Raw genomic sequence first — 21,210 nt, 5'->3', positions numbered from 1 at the left:
TTACAATTTTATCTTGCAACATGTGTAACTTTATTCTATTATGAATGGATACAGTTACACCACCAGTATTACTTTTATGAACACATCACACAGCTAGTAAAGCAACTCATACTTTCTAAAGGGGCATTCAGCTACTTGGAAGTGACTAGAGCACTTCAAGGTAAGCTTAACCCAATGTTAGTTTTAGAAGTCCAGCAGCTACTCAAGGTCAGTATAACCTATTAAACTATTACACTATTTCTAATACAGGAATAAACAGTTTACCTATGATAGGAACACATTTCTAAGTTAAGTAGCACTACTTCTAGCAGACTTTTAAGAAGGGAAATCAGCAGTGCAAGTAAGGACAGAGGGGCAGTATGCAACTCTTAAGTCAAGTAAGAACTTCAAGACTGTTTTAGAAATGCACTAAAGCATTTCAGGGGAAGCAAAAACCAATTCTATGCTTTTAGAAGAGCAACAGCTATTCAAGATGACTAATGTCCTATTGGTAATTTCTTTTCACTCATTCACGTTAGAAATGGTACAACACAGCCAACCCCATTACTCTTTAGAAGAGTGACGCACAGTTCAAAGCTAGCAACATTACTTTTATACTTTTTTTTTTTTTTTTTTTAGAGGGGCAGTGAGCAACTCAAAGCAAACACCAGCACAATTGGTATTTTCCAGCACTTTCCAATTTCAAGACTGAAGCCTTCTCTTTTAAAGTCCTTCCCTATTCTAGGGAATGAGTAATTGCAGAGGCTCAAGAGGGACTCTAGTTGTCTAGGAGCCAGCAGTAGGCGGGTCAAGATAGGGTTCAGATGCAGGAAAGTCAGTTCCAAAGGAGATATCCTTAAAAAGTAAGTATCTGCTATAGAGTCTGTGACAAGTGGTTAGGGACTTCACAAAAGTCTCCCTATATGCGTTCCAGAGTTGGGCCCGAGTGTATGGTTTGGGCGAACTCCCAAACACACAAATCACCCACTCATCTGCACAGGATGGACACGAGACTTGGGGTAAGTATTAACAAAGCCAACACAGCTCCTCAGCTAAGAGGAGCTTGGAGATCGTAGTCTTCCCGAGGCAGCAGCATAGGGCCCAGTCCTTGGATTCTTGATCTGGTGACTGAAGAAACAGACACTGGAGTGAAAGTGGCAACAGCAGTCTACAGGGGAGGCTTCCAACAAAGGATTCTTCAAGCCTTCTAATGGCTCTCTGGATATGGCACCCTTTTGTACCTGATGAACGAATATTGCCAGTCATTCTCTGCACTAATCTGGTCCTGCACTCTGGTGAGGGGACTTCAAGGATTTGAAATGTGTGTATCTGGAGGTCCAGCAGGAGTCCACCAAAGTTTCGGCTGGATTCGGGCTTCAGAAGACCATGCACTGCACACTGGCTTGAGGTCCCTGGGTATTGGCGGTTTGCAGGCCAGAAATGTTGCAGCCTGTCTAGGGATGGCTCGAAATGCCCGTTTTCTTGAGTCTAGTGGATCTCACTCGCCTCTGGATAGGAGTCCTTTTCAGGACACCCAGGTCGCCTCGAAGGAAGTGTTAAAACATGCTCTGGTTACACAGCATGCTCGCCTGTCGCTGGAATCAGACGACTTCTTCGAATTTGGTTCCAGTCGTACACTTGTCAGCAGCTTCCAGGATCTAACTTTATCAGGAACCACAGCATAACTTCTGCAAACTCTCCTTGCATTTTACAAAAAGGGCAGCTGTCTGTCCAATCAGGACAGCCAGCGATCAATAGGAACGGATTCCTTTCAGGCAGACTGGAAGATAAAAGGCTGTTGAGTTTTGAAATTCTCCCTCACTTCCTGCATTCTTGGACCCACCAGAGCCTCGGCAGGAAGCGCATATAGTGTTCCTGCCGAAGACCAAACTTCAACCAGGATCTTTCCTGCCTAGGATGGCAGGAGACCCCAAAACAGGCATACTAAAGTATGAAAAGGAAGCCCACCATTCTAGAATGGTAACTGTCCTGTGCATTACCACCGCTGATTTGACAGCCTGCGAGAAGCTTGCAATTGTAGTAATGTTACCAGGACAGTGAGGGGATACAAAGCATCTGCCTAGCACTCCACATCAGATAGGGTGTGCTGGGCCCACATAGAATGTAAAGGGGATGGAAATCCACCTTTACTGTTTGGAACAGTAGTTCATCCAAGATATCGGGAGACATTAAAAGGGAAGTCCAAAGGTAACCCAGGAACAATGTACATAAGATGCTGTGTGCTGCCATAGGAAATTACATACAGTTACAAGGTTAAAGGGAACTATATCCATATACACACTATGCAGAGACACAAAGTCCCCCATAAAATGAGTGACAGTCTAAGTGATGGTGGTGGGGGGTGGGGGGGGACAGATTCCCACTCACCCAGGGACAAGGAAAAATCACCACCTTGTCCAGCAAAACATTCTGGGGTTGATGCAGGTCAGGAAGAGTATTCATAATTATGAAGATCTTACCGAACAGAGCACATTTCACTGACAAATCTGGGAGATGTTTTGGGATTCCAAAGACAGGCAGTGCACAAGAGGGCATATGCAAGTTTCTGTGAGCAGGTTACAAAGGGGAGTGAGGAAAGTCATTTTGTGAAGAAGGAAGCAATGGGAGTGAGCAAATGGAAGAGTGAGTTTCTCCTGAGCCTACTGAGTGCACAAACCAGTAAAGGAGGAAGCTGCATGCTGAAGTTTAGTTTGTTGGAGTTCCCATGCTGATAGATACTGGCTTGGATTAAATCATTGTGAATTGGGAGACATGTGTGAACAGGAAATTACTATGGAGTTGTAAAGTTTGAAATTGTAGGGGAGTTTAAAGCTAACCTGGAGTGCAAAGGGCGAACGACAGATGTGTTCGTGCTTGTGTGGAGGGTGCGTGCTAGGGTGGTACGAGCAAAGTGCAATGGGGATCATTTTAGATTCTGGCATGGCTGGTATGGTGTTAGTGGTGGTGCAGGAGGCAAACTTCGATGTGGTTGAGTTTAGTGATGTGTTCAAGAAGCAGTTGGGGCACTAGGAAGGATATCGACGTAAGATTTGCCTCAGAGCTGGAGCCAGTAGCAGGGAAGGTTGGGCATGTGCTCATTTGTCTTAGAGAGGCGGTAACGGCATAGCTTTGTTATATGGAAGAGCGAGGCGTTATCAAGCAAGTTGAGACGTTAGAATGGCTATTACCTGTAGTGGTGGCCAGGAAGGCCAAGGGCCAGTTGGATTGTGTGGGCGTAATAGGCCTCAACGCGAATGTAGCAGTGGACAGATTTCATCTTGCCAGTATTGGGGAGATAGAGTGTAGGTGGTGCAAAGTTTTTTGGCATGTTAGATATAACATTGGCCTATCAAATCAATCTGCACCCTGCTTCCAGAGATTTGACTAACTTTAGAATGCCACATGTGATGTATAGTTTTCGAAGGATACAATTTGGTTTTACATTTTTCAAAGTGTCATGCACACCTTACCTTTGAAACGGACCACCACCACATCCTCCATAAGACATTTTGATGACTGGTGTGGATAGTGAGGAACATGAGAAAAGGGGAGGAGAGTGTGTACAATTAAGGATGCAGGTTTAACTCTGAAGAAAGAAGTGTACATTTAGGATGGCATCTATTGCGTACTTGGGGCATAACTTAAGTAGCAAGGATGTTGTGCTGCAACTAGAATTGGTGTCTGCAATTTCAAAATTTTAGAAGACCGATTTCAAGATGGCAGCCGGGGGAGACGGATGTGAGTGAGCTGCCTTGTCCCCACCAGGCCGCCTCATAAGCAGGCTAGAGAAGCTACGGTGGTCCAGATCACCAGCCAGGACACTTGAATAGTGGCGGTTCACATCCAGAACATTAAGAACTGGAAGAGGAGATTGTGATGGGAGGCGCTGGCGAGGAGAGCTGAACGGAGGCTGGAGGCGACCTATGCACACAGAGAATCCAGAGCTGAAAGAAAGGGAGATCTGTCGTGAGGGGACAGATGCTGTGAGAAAGTGGAGCGCAGGTCAGACTTCAGGACCGGGCCACAGAAGAGGACAGGAGGCCAAGCGGATCAGCTACCGGCAGGTCAGCCGGGGGGGGGGGGTGGAGTAGGACGTGAACGCTCTGGAACAGCATCGCTAGGGTAGCACAGGTGCGGATGATTCGGGGGTGGGGTGGAAATTAAGGTGAGGGAAATGTAAACCCTGCGCCCCCACAAGTCCCCTGGGGGCCACCAAATTAAAGAAATAGGAGGTGGGCATGCAGCTGGTCGGACTCGCTCCCCCCGGATTAGGACATTTCACTCAACCTGGGAAGACTTTGAAAGAAGCTGGGCACGTGGTGGCAGAGCGGCTAGTTTTTGGAGGCTTCCCTTGGAACGAGGTGGCACCCCATGAAGTGGGGATCAAGTGGCAGCACATGAAAATAGGGGAAACCGATACAAATAGTAAGCAGGAGTTGGGCTAATTACAAATCACAACCTCCTATATGTCATGATCTCTGCTTCCAAAAGATCAGGACTTGCCCAACTCCCTTGGAAGCAGACCCATAACCCTGGTTCCGAGTGCCAGCCAGTCCCAATTGGGACCTTTTGGACCCTGTCCTGGCGCCGGTGGCACCAGGCTCATAAAGATGCCCAGTCCCAGCGCTGGAAGCGCCGGGCTCATAATGCTTGGGTGAACTTACCTGCAGCAGACCATGCTGCTTACTTACCTGCCAGTTGAACCCCTGATCCTCTTATGTTTGGGACTACTTTTCCTGTTGGGTGGGACAGGAGCCACTCCCTAGGTTCAGAACACTGGAACTCTTCTGGAAAGCAGGAACTCTTTTCTTACCTAGGCGTGGCTGTGGAAGGAGACACCCAAGCACTACAGGAGATTATTTAAACCACACCCGCTGGATGAATCTTGCTTTGCGTTATTCTGCATTCTCTGCAGCAGAACGCTCATCGTGTCTTCTGCTTCTGATCCTGGGCCTAAGGGAACAAAGGCTTTCCATCCTGGAATCCAGTCTTCAGCAGCACCTGTAAAGACAAAGAAAGAACAGGTTAGCACTACGGTCTTCAGTGGCAGCGCATCTCTTACCTGGTCCATCGGCTGTCACCAACGCCTCGCGCTGCATTCCGGCATCTGAAAGACAAAGGCTTACCTACTCTTCGCATGCTCCGGAGGTCTTCACACTGGATTCCGGCATCTGAAAGACAAAAGCTTACCAGCTCTTCGCACGCTCCGGAGGCCTTCGGCGCTGCATCCCGCATCTGAAAGACAAAAGAAGGTGCGTTTAAAGACATTGGGCAACTTTAGTACTCACGTGCCATTACTCCTTCCCACGCCGAACCCAGTGGGTATTCCAGCACCCTTCAGCTTCTCTAAAGCTCCGAACTTGTACCTGCAAGATAAAAGGGACAGTTAGTGCGCATCGTGAAGCAGGCTACAAGCGCTTACGTGCTTCCAGGCGCTTCTATTCCTCACGCGGGTTCGATCCTCAACTCTCATCAGCCCGCCATCGCCGGAACCCTGCAAAACAAGAGATAGCATTACAAAAGACTTTTAAGACATTTGAAGTGCCCAGAACTTACCGTTCGTGCAGTTAACGACGGACAGCAGTCCTCTGAGGTCAAGAGGCCTGCACCCTTATCCAGTGAAGAAACTGGTTACGGCACCCTGCCCCGAGGCAGATGGAGAGCTCGGCGTTCACTTACCTAAGGTGAGGGCGTTAACCTTTGGGGTTCTACAGGAGAAGAGAAAGGGAAGAGGAGAGAGGCACCCAATAACCCCAGTTCATTAATCCCATATTTTCTATCTGCAGACATCTTACTCTTCGAGTCAGACATACAGTGCACAGAGGTCCAGCCCAAAGAGCCAACCGTGTGTTACACATCACCTTTGAAGATACAGCATTCACCCAGTCAAGACCGGCGCCTCTGCGGGAATCAGGTGAGCGTTACACTATACTAGTAGCCCCGGCTTTGGGAGGAGACCGACCAGGCAGACCTAGCTACCCCATATCTCTATCCATTAGTGTACACTGGAGAAGGGCGAAAGAGTAAAAAGGTACATAAAGAAGTGTACATTTCCTGTTCATTTAAATACATTGGACAAACGCTTAACAGGAAAGACAAAAAATGTAAATAGCAAATTGCAAACGATGGACTCAGCACTGTAAAATCTATAAGATACTTGGGTGTGATGTTTAATGACTCGATCTGCGAAGCGGCATGGACTAAAGATCTGAACAGAACTAAACTTGGTCTACAAGGACCAAAGATCAATCACGATTATGGAAAATTCACTATCGCTCCAATAATGACGTTCTATCTCCAGAAGTTTATCCCGACTATTGTGTTTGGTGCCGAAGCCGGCTGGAATCTCGACCATCATCTCTGGCAAAGATTGGAAGGCACCTTTTAAGAGACGAGCTCTGAAGCTCCCCCATTACATTTCTGTAACCCCGTTGAGATATGAACTGGCAGTCAACTCTCTCCATATGACAATCAGGAAAATGTACCTTAGTCAAAAGATACCTGCATATAAAAAAAAATTAAGATCGAAAATTACGAGATGCAATCCAAACTAACTCCAGTCTGGAAGCAAAAGCTAGACGCTATTATGGAAGCCACTAACCTAAGCAGATCAGAGTTAATTGATCGCCCCCAACAGGCAAAATAAACCTAGCAAACTGGGATTGGATTCAGAACATTGAAAAACGCACAAAACTCAAAACTGCTCTTCCACTGGGATTAGGAGAAATCAAACTTCACAATCAACCAAAAGGTTCCTAAGATTCAGACTAAATGCCCTAAACAACCTTGAAATGCTCTGGATAAGACTGAACAAAGACATCATGGATAACAAATGCAGATTCTGTGGGACAGGAGAAACGGAGTCCTTAAAGCATTTGATAACAGCCTGTACAGGCACTAACAGCCAGCAGACTCTGCACTTGAGCAGTTTCAAACCTCAAAATAACGATCTGGACGAATGGTGGTCATATGTAAGTGCTGGTAGAAACATCAAGTTATCATGTAGGCTAATTGACTATTTAGACATAATTCTTTGTGACAAATAGTCCTCCCCCAATGAAAGACCTCTCAGTAGAAATAATAGATTTACTAACAAGGAAACTCAAGCAGCACGAAACAGTCATAAAGCAACAAATGCATACATGGACCTAGGTGTTGAGTATGATTTAATCAAAAATCATGTAAATGACTATGATGTACAAATGTAACAAACATTTGGTATTGATTTATTGAACTGAACTTTTTACAATAAAAAAATAATACATTGTACAGCAGAAAAAATCTCAAGCATACATAATAGCTCCTGATGCCCAAAAGCAAGGGGAAGGGAGCGACTGCAAGGCAGAAACCCCAACGAAAAACAAGGACAGCAGCATCAAAAACTCTGGGGGCTGCAGACATGCCCTCAGGTGGTAAGAGGCAAGGAGAATCTGGACACACCAGTAGAGTCCAGGAATAGCGGCCATGGCAATGTGAAGATCTGCAACAGTGCTTTTAAAGAATTTATTGATCAATTCATAACCAACTCCCAATTTGCTCAATAAAAGCTGAAATGAGACGATCCCTACAGGAGCTAAAGACCGATGTAACAAAGTTGGAATGAAGAGTCTATGGAACGGAGAGAGCATTACAGGATATGGCCGAAGATTCAAGCAATAACGAGACTCGAACATCACTCGCACAATATGGAAATACAGTGTGAGGATTTATAAAAATCGATCACGAAGATGGATCTAACATTCGTATAAAAAATGTATCAATCTTTTGAGGACAAAGACCGATCGGCTGCAGTGCAGCATATTTGTTGACCTACTTTCGGGGGACAAAGAGAAGGTCCACTTGGATCAAGTGCAGAGTTGGCCCAAGAAGGTCTGGTCCAGGTGTGCGACCAAGAGACTTGCTGATGGAAATTACATTATTTAGCCAAAAAGAATCCATACTAAAGGCAGCGTGAACCTCAGGCCCACATTAAAGTTAATGGCAGCGACGTCCAGCTATACCAAGACTTGACACAGACAATGCTTCAAAAGAGAAGGGCCATGGGCCCAGTGGTGACATTTCTGGCCCAGAAACAAATCCGATATTAATAGATGTTTCCATTTGGTCAGCTCTTCACATGGTAGGGCAGGCAGCATCTGCGAAGAGGGACAGCATATTTTGCAATTATAGGAGGACATTGGCGTTCAGGACCGCAACAGATCTGACGGACTTGGCAGGAAGACTGGGGGGATGGAAGATGAGCAATGGGAAGGGGAAGCTGTGATCACATGCCCCTCCCGAAAATTGAAGCAGCTTGCTGGACACTAAGCTATTGAAAGGGATTTGTTTTTTTAGAACATCAGCGGCCCCTGGAGAGAACTTTGACACTTTCGCAGAACAAGGAGACGCGCGTACCAAGTAAGAATACGGCCCATGGGGGCACGCCGTGGTGGTAGGGGGGATATGAATCTAAGCTGGGTTTAGGACTCCCTGCGACAGGACTCTGGGTTATGTAGAGGGCTGACCGTGATCGACATTTCGTCTGGGCAATCATAGGAACTTTGGCTCTCCTCTAGGAAGGTTATGGATTGGGAGGGGGAAGTGGAGGTGGTGGATTGGGGTGTTGGCTAGGAGTTAATAAAGGGGACAGTGGGAGGGAAGGGTGGGATCTGCCAGGGGCAAGAGGTGGAGAAGAGTATACATGCCATTAAACGGGACATGTGTAATACTAAACTGCAATGGCATTAGTTACAATATTGTCTTATGTGAGTGGCATAAACACACCAGTTAAAAGGAAGGAGAGATTTGTGCAAGGGGAGAAACCTGATATCCTAATATACCAAGAGACTCGCTTCCGGAAAATGGATAGATTGATCTTTCTTAACATAACACTTGTGCCCTTTACTTGCACATTGGCAAATGTATATGCTCCCAATAAGGGACAAGACAAATTCTTAAGAGGGATGTGTTGGGCAAGAATTGATGTAGTAACACTGTGGGAGACTACACAACCCTGGTCGTCTTTGTATTGGGTAACCCACCTTTTGATATAGGCCTGTACTACACAAGTTGGTAGTGTGACTGAGCAACCAGGCTTATCTCAAGAGGGGTAAATGTGAGCCCTAGAGCTGTAGCAATGTAATCCACAAATAAGTAGCCAAGTAACACTTATACTCAAGGTTTTTGTTATAAATAATTTAAGTTTTTAAATAAACATTCTTTAAAAAGGGCAATTTATCTAACAATCAAATATATTTTAAAATACGTTTCCAGGTTCAACACAAAGCTAGTAGTTCTTTCTTGTCTATGTGGGCAGATCGCTGCAAAGAAATGCCCAAAGAGCTCAGGATAGACTTGAATATCTTACAAACTAATCCTAATCATGCCAAGAAAGCGTTGTGGAGGCAAGATTGGATTTTAACTGGCAAACGAAGATCAAAACATGGCATCATTAAAAACGTTCCTAGCGAAAAAAAGGTGTAAATGAGACCAAAACTATTTGACGATATTTCCTGACCAACATCGCAGGAATCTGTACATGAAGTTTTGCGTGAATCTGTTCAATACCAGAACAAGCCTTCATCAAATGAACACACAAAGATCTGTAGACAGTACAATTTACATGAAACGTTGAAACATCTCACGCTCTCATGTACAGCGCTATGCATGGAAAGAATGATGCATCTTGGAAGATTCATGATAGCGAGACCTAGCTTAAATGCAAACTATTGGTGGCAAGTCCTATTTAATTAAACAGACCGAAAGTTGACAAAAGCCTTGACATTCTTCTTAGAAATAATCCTCGATCGAATCTCCATGAATGACAATGTGCAAACAGTGATGAGCAACATGTAGATGGATGACTACTAGTGCCAAATTCTTCTTGATGTGCACATAATAGACCTTCAGTTACATGTGAACACACCTGATTTAATTTTCGTTTTCTTGTTTTTTTCTTCTTGATCCAATCTTTTAATTTATTACTTTTTGATCTTCGTAACGATTATGTATTGTCATGATTCTATTCTGATATTTTAAAACATGTGCTCATTTTTGATCGACTACATTTTAAAGGTTTGTAACAAACCAAATAAAATAATTAAAATAAATAAAAGTAGATCTTACACCCTGAAACTGTCATTAGGTGACTTCACTAACTAGGACTGTAATGGCATTTACATCTCACTAGTGAACTTTGTAGATTCTGAGGTTTGCAGAAAGGAAAGGTTAAAAGAAAGAAACAGATTCTTAGAGCATGTGAGCACTTACATTTTCCAATTAGTCTAGATAAAGACCATTCCCAGCAATAATAGTTAAAAACCAAGTTATCACCTCTGAGGGATAGTAAATATTAGTCAAATGCACTAGAAGTGTCTGCATGGAGCCAGGACAGCCAAAGTCAATTGGAGCACAGTCTATGGTGCTGAGGCCCATCTTGGATAGCAGAAAGTCTTGCACAAAGTTCGAGGGTTTGTTTGAAGAAAAATCACTTGGTGTCAGCTTACACTTTTGAAGGGTAGAGCTGAAATCAACTCTAGCAAAGTAGCTACTGCAAGTCAAAACTGAGAAGAGCAAAACTACAGACATGGAGTTGGGTACCCCAAGTCAGAACCGTGCCTTAGGTTGGAAGAGGAGCGCTCCAGCTGGCTTCTGTCTGGTTGCAGTGATGCAGTTCCTGGGCCTCAGTCGTGGGGACAAGAGGGAGGATGTCTGTAGGACTCCTGCACAGCAATTTGGAGGTCGGCGGCAGCTACAGGCTCTTTTCAGGTCGGCAGCACTTTGTGGTTTCAGCGCTCTGTAAACTGCATCACTGCAGATCTTGGACACTGGCTGGGTTTCCTTCACTCCTTGAGTCCTGCACTCTGGTGAGGGGACTTGAGCTCTGGTCCTGCTTCTGGGGGGTCCTGGGGAGACTCCTGGAGCTTCTGGCCGGCTTGCAGACGTTGCACTGGACTATGGGTTTCTCAACCCCTGGTACTAGGTTCCTGCATCAGCAAAGTAGTACAGCCAGTTGGGGGACAAGATCCAGTGGAGTTAGTCTCTGGGTTAGTTGGTCCCACTAACCCAAGGGAAGGCGTACCACCACCAGCACAGCAGCAGAGCTTCTCTAGACAGTTCAAAGGTCCAGGAGGATGCTGCAATCTCCAAAGTATTGCCCTAAATGTAACAGTGATATATTAATGTCCAGTGTCCTAACTATTGAAGTCCCCTGAGGGTGTAGGAAGTGTCTGTGTGCCATCGCAAATGGAGATTTGCTGATTTAGGGAAATGCAGTGTGTATTCTGGAGTGGATTTGTGTTACTATTATGTTGCCCCTTCTGAAGGCTTACTCAGACAGTTAAATTAATAATTGTTTAATCAAGAAACCTTGTGTGTGAGCATTTATTTGAATACTTGTCACTGTGAATCTGTGTAACTCCCCTACAGCTCACATTGACCCCTCTTGATATGAGCCTGGCTGCTCAACACGCTACCAACCTGTGTAGTACAGACTTGTACTAAAGGTTGGGTTCCTATTGCCAGGAGGACGGGGTTGTTGTAGTGCACCCAAAGGGTACTGCATACAATTTTGCTTAAGTCGTCCTCTCCAGCTCTTCTCTAGTCTATTCAGCAGAGCAGTTTCAGCAATGCAGCAGGGCTTCCCCAGGCAAGCCAACGGTCCAGGAGTTGCAGCAGGCGTCTCTTAGAAGATCCTCTTTGGAGTCCTTCGTCCAATGGTCGACTCTGCCTTCCAAGCAAAAAGCCTTGCCTTTTATGCAGGTTTCTAGCATTCATTCACAGCCTAGCTGTCAATCACACAGCAGGGTGGCTGTCCTCTGAGGGCAGCCCTCCAGTCAATCACCCTTGGGTGCATTCCTGTCACCAAGGAGAGTAAGAACAGGGAGTTTCGGGCACCTCCCTTGCTTCCTGCCCTGCTTCACCATTGAATCCCGCCAAAGACACAATGAACAAAGGGACCAAACCTGGCTTGGCACGCTGAGTAAATCACAAGAAGGACCTTTTCAACAAGAAATCGTGAAAAAAGACCACCGGTGGGCACCCAGGGGTGCTTTGCTGCAATTGCTGCCTGCTGTAGAAACACGCAATGGTAGGAAAATGTAAACCACTGCCACTCTGCATTAATTGCAGAAAGGGTAACATAAAATGTTTACATGAGAAACTAGACAAGGGGGAATACCAAGTAAACCCTGCAGTACCCTATTGTAAAATGGTGTGTGCTGGGTCTAGACCGATACAAAATGTAAGTCAATTTCACTTCACTGCTCTTGGAAACAGTTGTTTCACCAAGAGAAGGTATTTAAACCTTTGGGAAATCTAAGAGACTTCCTTGTGCCAGTGCACTGAATGTGCTGTGTCACAATGTAAATATTATGCCGATGGAGTTTGGCAGACTCCAAAGTCAAAATAAAAACAGAAAAACAAACATAGGATTGAAATTACTGTTATGAAGTTGTCTCACTGTATGTTAAATAGTTATGACCATTGTTAGGCAAGATTGTATGCAGTACCCATGGGGTGGACTACAACACCCATGACCTCCTGGCAGTAGTAACCCAACCTTTGTCATAAGTCTGTACTACACAGGTTGGTAGTGTGGTCGAGTAGCCAGGCTTATCTCAAGACTGGTCAATGTGAGCGGTAGGGGAGTTGCACAGAGGTTTACGGTGACAAGTATCCAAGCAAACATTTACACACAGGGTTTCTTGATGAACAATTGTTAATTTATTTACCAATCAGTTAATGTAAGTCGTCTTCAGAAGGGAGCACTGTAAAACGCCACACAAATATACTTCAAAATTACACAATCTTAGTTAAGAATCAGTAACTACCCATTTGGGGTGGCATACAGCAGAGACCTACACCCCCAGGTGACTTCAATTGCTAGGGTGTTGACATTAATGTATTATTGTTGGCATTCAGAATTTAAGAGCAAGTAAAAAGGGAAGATTATTAGCACAAACAAGACAACACAAATATTTCTTAAGCAGGCAAATACTTTCAGGTCCCCCAATAAGAGTCATTCAGTTAAAACAGGCTAAGTCAATGGCAAGAGTCTAGATCAGTGGTATTCAAACTGTGGGTCGCGACCCCCTAGGGGTCCGCGGGTGCATCCCAGGGGGGCCCTGAGAGCTCAGCATGAAAAAAGATTTTTTTTTTTTTTTTTTTTTTTTTTTTTTTTTTTTTTTTTTAGATTGGAAGAAATGGGCAGGGGTGGCCCACATGGGCGGGCTGAAGCATGAAACTGTCTCAGGCAACAATGAAAAAGTGGCCCACAGTTGTAAATGGATATTCATTCCTTTAGTCAGACTGGGCCTCATTACTACTATGGCGGACCAGTAACAACGGTGCTGGTAAGCTACCGGCACCGTTGCTACCGTTCCGCCATAGTAAGAGTTGTGCTCGTGGGTGCTTGACAGCCCCCGCCAGGTCTGACCTCAGCTCGTCGGATGCACCAGCACCGTTATTAACGGTGCCGGTGCATCCGAGCTCCCCCTTCCCATTTGAGCCATATGGGGCTCAAATGGGAATGGGGATCTACCGGCACCTTCGAAAGGGCAATTATCATGTCCTCCGCCTAACTCGGCATGACCTAGTAATTGCCCATTCGCGGGTGCCAGACCCGGATGCAACTCCAGTGGCAGCCGTGCCGGTTTTACCGGCACAGCTACCGCCAGAGTAGTTATGAAGCCCACTGTTTCAATAGTACCCAAAGGGGTGCTTTGTGTTAAAATGTAAGTAAATTGTGATAAATTCAGCAACAATGGTCAACATTACTAACTGCATAGTGGCCCCTCACCCATTATGGAGGAGCTAAGGAGCCAGCCCAGTGAAACAGTGAGCACTCCCTCAGCTGCTTTATCCAGCTAATGGAGTGCTCCTGGGCTGGCTGAACTGTCAAAGGGAAACACTGTTTCCCTTTGACAGTTCAGTTTAGTTCCCCAGCCGCACATGCTCACTGAGCCATGCAAGTGCTGGGGCGTTTTGCTTCGCCAGCATTGCATAGCTCATTGGAAATGCTGGCTGGGGCACTGCATGTCTATGTCCGAGGGGGAGCTCCTGCGCCTCCTCGCACATACGGACAGAGCAGCTGGAGCAGCACCCACACACAGGCCAATGCAGAAGGTACGTTTTATGTTCATTGTTTTTATTTAAACATGTGTATGGATGCGTTGTGAGTGAGTGTATGGTGATGGATGCTCATGTGAATGATAGAGTGATTGCTGTATGAATGTGCAGCGCCTTGCATATACACATAATCATGTTCATTGTGTTAGGACCAGTGGGGCCCAGGGGACAGGGATGGTATCTTTTTACCGGACATCTATCATTCAAAACCCTCTGCCTTGTCCACAAGGCTTTCTGGGGCCTCGGTCCAAAATACCTTCAGCTATTCCTCCACAAATACCTCCCCTCTCGAGCTCTTCACCCCTCTACCTCCAACTCCCTCAGGGTCAGTCGTTTATCAAAGAAACGAGCTGGGGGTAGATCTCTGTCTTCGGCTGGGGCCTCCCTCTGGAACAGCGCCCTGCCACTCTAAAACTTGAGGAGAACCATCTTTCTTCCTGCACTTATCAGACCTACCCTGTCTGCTGCCTTAAACGTAGCACTTGCAAATTGCTGGCTGCACTACCACTGTTTGTTGCCTTTATTATTTATTTATTGTTATTTATCTGTTTCTCCTCTGCTTCGCACTTTCCACTTCTCCCCCCTTCCATGCACTTTTCCCCTCACACTTGCGCGTTCTCAATGTCACTGGGCCTAGTAAGATCGCTGTTTTATTCTCCTCTGTTCCCCTCCCTTGCCTTGTCACGCTCTGAAACACTTGTGTACGAGCGCGATAGAAATAAAATATCAATGCCTGCCCCCTGGACTCACAATTGCAAACTGTTTGGCTATTTACCCATTTTTTGTTAAAAGTATGCTCTACAATGCAACATTTTAACCTATTATTTAAAAAAAAATTCACAGGGGGAAACCCCCCCGAACCTCCCCTTAATGCCCCTCCACTTAAAAAAGATTCACCAGCCGCCACTGGCCCTCAGACTGTGTTGGGAACGGGATGGGGGAACCGAGGGACTATGGTGGGAGCACAATGGGCGGGAACCATGGGATAGTGATGGGAGCAGAGTGGGGAGAGCCCTGGGTGTGTGATGGGGTCGGGAGAGACCAGCGACTGGGTAGGAGTGGGATGAGGGAGCCCAGCGACTTTGATGGGAGCAGGTGACGGCGCGCAATATATACTGTCCATTTGGCATTTCTGGGGGGTCCCGACCTGCCCAAATTTTGCTCAGGGGGGCCCTGGCCAAAAAAGCTTGAAGACCACTGGTCTAGATAGACTGAATCACTTCTTTGGAGGTAAGTAGAAAAGTCTTTGCACACTGTTTCAGATGTCTTTGAAGAAAAAGATGAATCAATGTAGGGCCAGAAGCTGTTTAGACTTGAGTAGTAGAAGATGCAAGCAACTCTACTGCAAGAGGTACGTTCTCTTAGACTTTGTACAGTACCTTTTAAAATGAAGAAAGATGCAGCAGATGACTCCTGTTCCTGTGCAGCTCTGCAGATCTCGCTGTTCCCAGGCCCCAGTGGTGGGGACAAGAGGGAGGACGTCGGGAGACTCCTGCAATGGGATGGTCAAAACTCGCAACCAGCAAACTTCACTTTCAGTGGCTGTTCAGTGTTTCGGTTCCTCGTGTCTACCGCAAATAGCAACACTGCAGTTCCTGGCTGTCGAGATGGACTTTCCTTGCTTCTGGGGTCCCGCATTCTGTTGAAGGGGGGGTGGGGGAGTCTCGGGCTCAGTCAGTCCTGCTTGCTGGGAGTCCAAACTGGTGTTCCTCTCCTGGTTCTACGGTTTCTAGCAGCAACTGTGGAAATTCAACCAGCTCTGAGGTGGATGTCCAGGTGGGTTACTTGGGAGTTGATTGGTCCCACCAACTCAAGGGGAGAAGTTGTCCTTGCAGAGGCTTCTGTCGATGCAAACTTGACGTTTCGGCACTGCAGCAGGGCTTCACTGAGCAAACCAACGGTCCTGAGTTGCAGCAGGCGTCGTCTTCAAGAAGTTCTTCGGTTCCTTCGTCCAGTGGTCAACTCTGCCTTCCCAACCAAAAGACTTGCCCTTTTTATATCGTTCTCTCCCTTTCATTCCAGCCTTTCATTCCAGCCTATCTGTCACTCACCCAGCAGGGTGGTTGTCCTTGCCGGACAGTCAGCCGGCCAATTATAACAGCGTGCACTTGGGTCCCCTTGGAGACTAAGTACAGGGATTTTCGGGCACCTCCCTCACTTCTGCCTACCGCAGACACCCTGGAGCCAGAGGTGGGCTTCACTTGTGAATCCCGCCAAAAGCAAAACGAACAGAGGGACCCAACCTGGTTTGGCGCGTAGAGTAAATCTCAAGGACCTTTCCGCAAAGAAATGGCGAAAAAAGACCAGGGCTATTTTGACAAAAATGGCACCATTGGGTGCTTTACTGCAGCTGCTAAAACAGCCTGCGGTAAATGCACACCACGGTAATAAAAAACAAAACCGCTGCCACCAGCCATTCAGTGAGGAAAGGGAACAAAAAATGTTACATGAGAAGTTTGACAAAGGGTTACTAGGTAACCCGCCAGCAACATATTGTAAGATAGTGTGTGCTGTGTCTAGAAAGTTACAAATGTAAGAAGTCAATTTCACTTTACTGCTCTGGGAAACAGTAGTTCATCCCAGAGAAGGTAGTTAAACCTTGGGAAATCTAAAACTACCCTGTGTCACTGCACTAAAGGGGTGTGTGACGCAATGTAAAAGATGATGCCTATGGAGTTTGTCAGACTCCATAACCAAAATAAACAGTGTACAAAAAGCACATTAAAATACGAGAGAGTGGGGGGGAAAGGGTCTCCCTCTCACCAGGTCTGAGCAGGGTGTCATAACCTGTCTGTGGCCCGAGAATATTTACTCTTAATGTTTATTACTGTTTGCACTAGCCAGCCAGGTGTAAGGTTGAGCTGGGGGTCTGTACTTCATGACCTGTAATAAAGGTTATTTTATCTCACTCGAAACTGCATGGGAATATTCTTCATTGGGGAAAAAGATTAAGGAGGAAATAAATCAGGCTGAACCTTTAGAGAAATTTGACATGAGGGGTATGTGATCACCGTTGATGTGAGCGATGTGGGTTTAGGGGTGGTTTTGTCCCAAATTAAGGCTGAGGGAGTTTAAGAAATTATAGCGCATACCTCTAGAGCGTTGAGGTGCGGAATTGAGGTTCTTAGTCCTGTGAAAGGAGGCCTTAGGTTGTTTATGGATGATTGAGAAGTTCAAAAGTTTTGTATGGGGCGCACATTTTGTGATTAGAACCGACCACAGGCAATTAGGCGATTTTTGAAAACAAAGGATTAGATAAGGTATCCCAGAGTTGCAGGATAGGTTACCAGATTAGTTTCATAGCTTTGAGGTGGCGGTCATATCAGGAAAGGAAAATGTATTTGCAGATGGTTTGCCCAGATTAGCGATGGAGAATAAAGAGACTCAAGATGAGGAAATAGAAATGGTTTTTGCCAACACTCATGTGGTTTGTAAGGAGGAATGGATGAGAGTAGTAGATAATGAGGAATTCTCAAAAGTGAAAATGCATATTTTGAAATGGAGTATTGAAGACAGCATTGTGTTTCGGTGGGGCAAAGCTGTGGTGCCTGAGGAGATCCGCAACAGGATGATTGATATAGCCCATAAAGGTCATAGTGATCGGCAAAACAAAAGGAAGTTTTGAGGGCGGATTATTGGTGGCCCGTATTTGAGGGGAAAAAGAGATTGAAAGATTGTATGGAATGTGCTGAAAGCAGTAAAGGTTTGGTAGCGAAGAAACAGGCCATAATCTTTAAGGATATTCCAAGACGAGTGTGTGAGGAGGTGGCGTTTGATGTTTCGGGTCCTGTGGAAATTCAGGTTCATATTGGTAATGGTTGAATTCTCCCGCTGGTGCGAGTAGAAGATAGTTGGAGACCTAGATGGAGGTAGTATTAAGTTTGCGCAACTTATTTGGGCAAGAAGGATTTCCCAAGTATATTCTGACGGTTAATGCCCTCCAGTTTACGGGAGGCTGCTTTAAAGAATATGTGAGGAATTGTGGCTTAATACATAAGGCTGCATGAGAGGGCGCAAAGGATATTCTTTGGTGTCCCTCATGGATGGAAAGAAGAGCAGAATCAGGTTGTGGGATTGAAAAGTTGAGAAAAGATCTCAGAAATAATAAAGAGCAGCTTGTTATGAGGGAGAAACAGAGAAAATGGACTAAGCAACTCCAAGTGGAATGTGGAGATTATGTGAGGATCAGAAAGGCGACTATCAAGAAGGGAGATCCATTGTATTCGGATCCCTTACATGTGGTAGCAGTGTTGAGGGCTGCTGTGAGGGTGAGTGGAGGACAAGTTTGGAATAATAGAATCCGTGTGGTGAGAGGGGGATATGTTATGAAGTTGTCTCACTGTATGTAAATAGTTATGGCCATGCTTGCTATTCATAGAGAGCAAGGTGTTCATTCTGTATGATGTAGTATAGTTCTATGTGGAATGTCACAATGTAATATAGTTCTGAGCAGGGTGTCATACCCCGCCTGTGGCCAGATAATGTTTACTCTTAATGTTGCTTCCATTACTGTTTGCCCTAGCCAGCCAGGTGTAAGGTTGAGCTGGGGGTCTGTACTTCATGACCTGTTATAAAGGTTATTTTATCTCACTGGAAACACCGTGGGACTATTCCTCATTTACAAAGTTCAGCAAAAAGAGCTAGGGGTCTTTAAGGTGGGAGAAATTAAACACTAAAATGATAATTCTCCATAACAATGGTGATTTGGAGGCTATAGAATGGGGGTTGGGGACAAGTTGAGACAATATCACAAGGTGAGAGAGGAACACTGTTGAAAATGTATATTTGTGCAAAGGAGGGAATCTAGTTCTTCCCTCTGTTGCCATGAGGATGGTTTTGGAGCTGGCACATGAAGGTTATTTTAAGAATGGCCAAATGTGAAGGCAAGTTGTGCGAGGGGCTGAGGTGGTGAGAGCATGTGATAGGTACATTTCTACAGAATTGTGTTCAACCACTTAGGCCATTGGAATTACCCACACTGCCCTGGGAGTATGTTGCGTTAGATGTGTTGGGTCCCATAAAAGGAGTGGGAGGAAGGAGACGGTATGATCTTGTTTTGTTAGACCTATATTCCAAGTGGGTGGAAGTGAAGGAGGTAGCTGAGGCTGACTCCAAAGCGGTTGTTGACTTCTTCAATGAAGTGTTTCAAAGGGATGGTTCCCCCGCAAAGTAAAAAGACAATGGGGTTCAGTTATGTTCGAGGTTAATGGAGGCTTTCCTGCCGGGTGTCTCACCATAAGACTTCATGGTATCATCCAGAGTGAAATGATGCTCTTCAACGATTTTTAGTGCACTCTCGTGCAGGTGGTTCAAATAGCTAAGAACAGTGGTGCTAGTTTGGAGGAGGCTGTGATGAAGAGGGTGATAAGATATGGCATTTATAATGCGCCGATACACAAGTGTTTCAAGGCGGATGTGGGCATAGAGTAGCACCTCTTACCACAATGGTGTTAAGGAGAAGGAAACTACACATTGTTAGACTACCCCCCACATCCCTGTTTTGAACGGGTGTGTATTGTGGAGTTGGGACCAGGAGGAACTCAAAGTTCAAGGAAAGACTATGTATGGGAGGTATATATTGAAAAATGGTAGTGAAATTCAGCGTATGTGTCTGGTGCGAGTCAGGAAAGGGGGGGCCAAGTGAAGAAAGGCACTGATTCTGTGGTCCGCAAAGAGTGGTAAAGGTGTTTGCTGGTGTAGTGTCACGAAGGATGCTAAAGTGTGGAATAAGGGTAGAATGGGTAAGAATTGAAGCATGGTGCAACATTTTGAGGGCTGTGTGTTTGTGTGGCGGGTGGTGTGTTGCATGGGGGTTTTTATGTGTAATGTGTTGCAATCGCATTTGTTGGGACTGCCTTCAGCATCCTTAGTGCCTAGAATGTTGGAGGGCCAGGCTTCCTTGAGGGAGCTTTGGTGCTACAGATAGGAAAGGAGCCACAGTGGTTGGTGTGCTCAGGTGTTGTCTGTGAGCCCATATTAAAGATCAGAATCTCTACTGTGATGTGGTCATTAGTTTTGAATTTAAGAATACAATAGGCTCTCATTTGTTGTAAATGAAATGTGTGCACTGTACTAGTTAAACCACTCCCGAGTTCGGACGGGCTGCTGTGTAACAACTACCACTTGGAGATCCCGGTGAGCTTGAGTGATCTCCTTTAGCACCTTAGTTGGGGGCTTAAGGAAAATCTCCTTAAACGCTAATTTTGCGATGATGCTGCTGATGTTCAACACTGACATTTTACAATATATTGGCAGCAGGTGGTTAGTAGTTATACTACTAACATTGAACTCTATAGGAGACTGTTTTCTAGTTGGAATAAACGTGACTGACCTTTTCTAAAACAGAACTTTGCATCATTGGTCCCGAAAGACTGACATGGTACTCTCTCAATGACAAATTGGATTGTTTGCAAAAGACTCAAAGTACTTTCAAAGTTGCTTGCCTTCAACCCATGGTTGTCATCTCCAGGTCTGTTGGGCTGGAATCCTGACTGGTTGTCGGGATATCCCTCAAGAGTGAGAATTGTGCATACATTGCGAATTGTATGCAAAATGATCTCGTGAATATTAATGGAGGTATCCTAAAATCCGTCATGTTCCTGACATGCGAAGGCCTGGAGTTGGACAACCGTGCATAACTTGTGTAGCCAATTGTCCTCCACGGCAAGATATCTTTTGTGTAATATATTGTCTGAACAATTTTTTGGTGAACTGTTTTAAAAAAATGTTTTTACATTTTTGAGCAAAATACTACGGGCCTGATTCATCGAACATTTTCCTGTGGGAGTGCGCCATTATAAAACCCTTCCATGAATCAGGCCCTATGTGTTACGCTGTACCTTTCTTACATGCACCCTCTTCAGTTTGGTCTTGGCTGCTCTGCCATATTTTCCACTAGGCAAACCTTGTGGTTTTTATCTTTTGTGGCAATAGTGACTCAAAATCCAATTGGATGTGGGTGGTATGACCTGTTTATTTTGTGCCCATATTAATGATTATTCTGTTCTTTCATAGTTTATTCATGGAGGTCACACTGCAAAAATCTCAGACTTTAGTTGGAACCCCAACGAACCGTGGGTTATATGCTCTGTATCTGAAGACAATATCATGCAGATATGGCAGATG

General features: G+C 45.4%; 1 protein-coding gene across 1 annotated transcript in view; it reads left to right on the top strand.

Moving 5' to 3' along the window:
- RBBP7 (RB binding protein 7, chromatin remodeling factor) overlaps positions 1-21,210 on the top strand; it is a 562,467-nt gene that overhangs the window by 490,493 nt on the left and 50,764 nt on the right. The window contains exon 11 of the mRNA XM_069636807.1: positions 21,100-21,210. Coding sequence (XP_069492908.1) covers positions 21,100-21,210 — 111 coding nt within the window. The remainder of the gene's footprint in view (positions 1-21,099) is intronic.

This window comes from Ambystoma mexicanum, chromosome 7p (assembly GCF_040938575.1).
Source record: "Ambystoma mexicanum isolate Mex_15411 chromosome 7p, UKY_AmexF1_1, whole genome shotgun sequence".
NCBI lineage: Eukaryota > Metazoa > Chordata > Amphibia > Caudata > Ambystomatidae > Ambystoma > Ambystoma mexicanum.
This window is presented reverse-complemented; position numbering and strand designations above follow the sequence as displayed.